General features: G+C 35.1%; 1 protein-coding gene across 1 annotated transcript; it reads left to right on the forward strand.

The window, feature by feature from the left end:
* The first annotated feature begins 2,933 nt into the window (after window positions 1–2,933).
* Window positions 2,934–3,766, forward strand: LOC136230474 (ethylene-responsive transcription factor ERF096-like). Its single transcript, XM_066019549.1, has one exon. The coding sequence runs from the start codon at window positions 3,104–3,106 to the stop codon at window positions 3,545–3,547; it is 444 nt and encodes a 147-aa protein (XP_065875621.1). The 5' UTR covers window positions 2,934–3,103; the 3' UTR covers window positions 3,548–3,766.
* The last annotated feature ends 2,234 nt before the right edge of the window (window positions 3,767–6,000 follow it).

The following is a 6,000-nucleotide window of genomic DNA, read 5'->3' on the forward strand; positions in this document are numbered from 1 at the left end:
ATGAACGGTCACACCCCCCCCTCTCCTCTTTGGTTACACGAAACGGTTGGCAGCTCCTCCATTAATCATTCCCAGACTTTTGATCTTCCTATCTTCCTTTAAATTGCACGAAATCTGCACCATTTCTCCAAATCACAATGTATTTCTCTTCTTCCTTTCTTCATCTCTTGATTCTTCATCTTCCTAATCCTAGAAAACGAAGCCATGGTTCTTCATCTTCCTGTTCCTGCTCGTTACTTGGTTTCTTTCTTCTTGTTACCATCAAAGAATTGGTTATTCTACGTTATTTCCATCGTTTTTCTCAGTTTATCATATTGTCATTGTCACTTTTAAGGGTGAAAGGAGTGAAAAATGTAAGTATCTACTGTTTTCTCTGTGTTTTTCTATGAAATCACTTCGCGTAGTTGATGATTTCGCGAAGATCTGCGATGAGAAAGAGCCTGAAACGTGACGATCTACTTCACGAATCGATTATTTCGCGAAGTCTGCGAGTAGAAAAGTTCATGATTTCACTCGTAGACTTCGCGAAAGCATCGATATGCAACGTAGATCATCATGTTTCAGACCTCACAGACTTCGCGAAAACATCGATTCGCTAAGTAAAATCATCATCTTCCCTGCACATTTACATTCGCATGCTTCGCTAATCCTCATTTCGCGAAGCCAAATCGTCATTTTTCCTGCCTAACACGATTAATTTTTCCTGAAGGTGGTTGAATACATAACGTCCCTTTCTGGAAGGCGGCGTATTGGGGTGTAGAGGAGATGACTTTTGTTCATGTATATGGATTGACTTCCCTCAAGATTGACACATTCACTTTAAAGTGATTCGTTAGGAGAGATTGTGTCAATCTTGGTGTGCACCATGGGACACGTGCATCCCAAAAAGTCTGGACTTGCATTTCTCATCCCAAAAAGTCTGGACTTCCTGTAAACGGAGAAATTTCTGTCCAGATTAGTCAGGTTCACTTTGAAGTGATTTGTTAGGAGTTTATTGTGGCAATCTTGTTGTAAATTTTGATAATATTATGATTTTAATGTTGTTATTGTGGCAATCATGTTCTAAATTTTGATAATGTTATGATTTTAATGTTAGAATGCGTTGTTGTTTGTCATTTTTTGTTATATACCACTTAGCGAATTTTGTTAAAAACACAACTAGACTTTGCATATACTGGAATCTGCGAAGTCAGATAGGAGGGAGATAGCCGCGCCGTAAATATTGAGGGTATTATGGGAAAGTCACACAAAAACAATCTAGATATGTAGTAGGTTGAATAAATGAGTTAAATATGTAAATAAGCCTCCAATTTGACCCAATTTTATAATTTTCCCATATTATTATCGGACTTGATGAAGACATTAATACACAGATCTTATTAGATAGTAGTAGATCATTTCATACTTGAGTTGACTTTTATACAAACATTGAATTTTATGAATCAATAAGATTCAAGCCACAAAAATCATGCTGTTGTTCTATTCAGAAAGAAACAGAATACATTTCTAAATCTTTATAGTTTTAGCTCCTGCTTTTTTTTTTTTTTTTTGAAGAAGAAATTAGTAAGATTTCATTTCATATTCCAAATTAGTAAGATTTCATTTCATATACCTTTTAATAATTAATTACTTATACATACATTAATTTACAACTTGTTAAAATTTTAAGTCGTGAAAACTAGAGATTTTGAGTTCTAACATAGACAGAAAACTTCACATCTAAAGAATGTTGAACTGAGAAATCACACAAACTAAAAAGATATACAAACAAAGGCTTTAATATCCTAGCTGATAACTTGTTATGTGATTTTGCTTACGTGTCAAAACCGTGATGATGATCCGACGTCGTAGTGATCCTACAAAACAATATACAGGTCAGATGAGGCTAGAGTCTGGCAAACCCGCTATGATGCCTAAGGCAGTTTATGATTAGGACTAAATGGAAGGATATGAACTAGTTTGAGATAGTAGTTAACATACAGAACCTTGTGCTTATACCCGTCTATTTATAGTGTTCAATTAGGTTTAAGGTTGCCACTTTCTTAGTATTTATTTCTAGTTAGGATTCTCAATCTCTTAAGGAGTCCGAATCCTTAGAGGAACTCTTTATCGTATAGGATTCCGGAAGATTGCTTTGTGTCTAGAGGTCTGAATCTTGTTAACCGCGTTGTGGGTTTAGGCCACTATAGACATAGTCGGGCTGCTGAAGTGGGTCACGGGCTGTCATAAATGTTGTTTAAGCCTTTATTAAGTTTGGACTTTACATTAATGAAGATAGTGATGACGTCATGTGTGTGACATCATTTAGTATGATATCACTAACTAATTAATATTAAATTAAAAGTATTTAATTATAATTTTGCTTCAAAAAAAAAAAAACAACAGCAGCTGACCAAATGCACAAAGCATAATCAAACTATACCTCATCATTATGACATAACAATACAGAGGTTAGCAATCTCATCATCATCATTACCTTTGGCATTGTCACATGTCTTATACTATTAAAAAAATTAAATTTTGTTTCTTGCCGGAGCTTATTTTTCTTCATTAATCTAACTAAAATCAACATGAGAGACCTTTTCTTAATTAATTAACCCTTAATTAAAATATGTAAGCATTATAACTAAACGATGACGTAGCCCTTTGATGACGAATTTTAGCAAACGTAATCATCTAATGACCTCACTACTAATACCTGAATTTTTTGGGAACCCCTATAACAGGCGATTACATTATAATTAATCTTAGTTAATTAAGAAAATAAACAAGAGTATGAAATCAGAGGAACGTACGTAATATAGGTGACATCACCATAGCATCAACCGAAATTAATTTAGTTTCTTTTTTAATTATTTAACTTTTAAAGAATCCATATAAAAGTGGTCCTGCAGCCATCATCAGCTAAATTCATCACCCCATATACGTTATAATCCATCATATCAGATCACGTTTAATTAGTTTCCAATATTTAGTTAATATTCGTTTGTTAAAATAATAGTAATGTTGATTTTATGCCTTTTTATTTAATTTGGGGATTTGAATTGAATCCCTCCATTATAAATGGCTGGCTGAAGGTATTGGAGCTTAGAGACATAAATCAATGGAGAAAGATGAGGGAAAATGCAGAGTGAAAGAGGGAAAATACAGAGGGGTAAGGCGGCGACCGTGGGGGAAATACGCGGCGGAGATTCGGGATTCGATGAGGCAAGGAGCGAGGATATGGTTAGGAACATTTGATACAGCTGAAGAAGCTGCTAGAGCATATGATAGAGCTGCTTATTCAATGAGAGGTCAATTAGCTGTTCTTAATTTCCCTAATGAATACCCTTTAACTAGGCTTCATTCTTCTTCTGCTACGTCGTCGTCTTCTTCTGCTACGCCGTCGTTTTCTTCTTCTTCTTCAGGCATGTTACAGCAGCAGCATATGGGAAGTAGTAGTAGTCATAATCAGAGAAGGGAAGTTATTGAATTTGAATGTTTGGATGATCAATTGCTTGAAGATCTTCTTGATTTTGAAGGCAACGACAGTAGTAATAAAGATTGAATCTTTTTTTTTTCAATGTTGTAAAAAGATCAAATCTTTATGCCTCAATCATCATACCATATTGAGTACTAATTAATTAATAATGTGTATTTAGAAACAAAGAAAAAAAACCTTTGGCGCTAAGAACTAGTTAGTTTTTAATTACTCTAATTTGCCTCTATTACCTGACTACCAAATGCCTTTTGTAATATAATGTTGTTACTAAATTTAAATTTTCGAATTTATAAAATCATTCAATTTTAAATTGTCTTAATTAATGTCACTTGGACGACTTTCACGATCAAAATTATATACTGAAAAAGTGGAAAAATGAAATGGTTTCAACATTATCAGTAACTTATTATTTTGCTGATCGAAACTACACGCGGTTGTCACCTAACTAACTGAAAGGAAATGTGGTTTCCACATTATTGATATGTATAATTTCGATATGATATCTAAATGATAAAAGTTGGTTAATGTTGATATGACAGCCAACATTATTTTTCTAGTGTATTGAGACAAAGAGAGATCGTCTTATGACAACCATAGAATAAGAGAAACCAAGCATGTATTTAATCCAAGTGAAAAATGAATGGCTGCTTTTTGTTTATTTATTTATTTAAATTAACGGATAATGGGAATATGATGCATGGTTTGACTTGAATATTTCTAAGTTGTATCCGACAATAGAAAGCTGAAATGAATTGGTTTCAGGGTGCTGGATGAGATTTTTGTGACGTAAGACAGCTTTATTATGATTGGTCCAATCTATCAAGACCCACATTTGACCTTCAAGATCATATGCTAATACACCATCAGCACAAAAAAAAATTACTCCCTCTATTCTTTTATGGGAAAATTACAAAACTAGGTCAAATGGGAGGTCCATTTACATATTTAACCCATTTACTCAACCTATTACATATCTAGACTCATTTTGTGTGATTTTCCCGTAATACCCCTACCCTTCCCATTTCCCCTCACTCTATCGGTTTCTCTCCCCTGTTCTCCTTGGTGCGCGAAAACGGTTTGGCTCCTCCATTAATGATTTGAAGACTTTTGATCTTCCTATTTGCCTTTAAATTACATGAAATCTGCACCATGTTTCCAAATCACAATGAAGTTCTCTTTTCATCTCTTGATTCTGCAACTTCCTCACCCTAGAAAACGAAGCCATGGTTCTTCATCTTCCTGTTCGTTAATTGGTTTCTTTCTTCTTGTTACCATTCCAGAAATGGTTATTCTACGTTATTTCCGTCGTTCTTCCCAGTTTATCATACTGTTAGGAGCGAAAAATGTAAGTATCTGCTGTTTTTACTGCGTTTTCCATGAATTCACTTCGCGTAGTCGATGAATTCGCGGAGATCTGCGAAGAGAACGAGCCTGAAACTTGATGATCTACTTCGCGAATCGATGAATTCGCGACGTTCTGCGAAGAGAAAGAGTCTGAAACGTATGGATCTACCTCGCGAATCTATTAGTTCGCGAAGTCTGCGAATAGATCCTTACGTTTCAGACCTCGCAGACTTCGCGAAAGCATCGATATGCGACGTAGATAGTCACATTTCAGACCTCGCAGACTTCGCGAAAGAATCGTTATGCGAAGTAAAATCACCTCTTCCCATGCACATTTACATTCGCATGCTTCGCTAATTTTCATTTCGCGAATCCAAAATCGTCCTTTTTCATAACTAGCACGGTTAATTTTTTCTGTAGATGGTTGAATACGTAACATCCCTTTCTGGAAGGCGGCGTACTGGGCTGCAGGGAAGATGATTTTCCTTCCTGTATAGGGATGAACTTCCCCAAGATTGACACATTCACTCCTGAAATGATTCGTTAGGAGAGATTGTGTCAATCTCGGGGTGCACCATGGGACACGTCCATCCTATGGTGCCAATCTTCAAAGTGGACCTAACTTAATCCGGTGCCAATTTTAAAGCGGATGAGTAATCTTCGTTTCAAAATTGGTACCAGATTAGTTATTGTGGCAATCTTTTTGTAAATTTTGATAATGTTATGATTTGAATGTTATAATCCGTTGTTGTTTGCCCTTTTTTGTTATATACTACTTCGCGAATTAGCTTCAAAACACATCCAGGCTTCGCATATGCGAACTAAATTCATCAAGCAAACCCAAACATTTACTTCGCAGACTTCGCATAGTATGGAATATGCGAAGTCAGACGGGATGGGGCGAGCCGCGCGTAAATATTGGGGGTATTTTTGGAAAGTCACACAAAATGAGTCTAGATATGTAATAGGTTGAGTAAATGGGTTAAATATGTAAATGGGCATTCCATTTGACATAATTTTGTAATTTTCCCTTCTTTTATAGATCAAGTTTTTGAAATCCTAAAATAAGTTATATTTATCAATTTGTTAAAGGTAATATGATTTTAAAATATTATGATTAATCGTAATTACGACGTGACACAATATATATATATATATATATATATATATATATA

This window comes from Euphorbia lathyris, chromosome 5 (assembly GCF_963576675.1).
Source record: "Euphorbia lathyris chromosome 5, ddEupLath1.1, whole genome shotgun sequence".
Lineage (NCBI taxonomy): Eukaryota > Viridiplantae > Streptophyta > Magnoliopsida > Malpighiales > Euphorbiaceae > Euphorbia > Euphorbia lathyris.

What these genes read in the sequence shown, in the direction of transcription:
- LOC136230474 (XM_066019549.1), top strand. Translation starts at nt 3,104, where the DNA reads ATGGAGAAAGATGAGGGAAAATGCAGAGTGAAAGAGGGAAAATACAGA.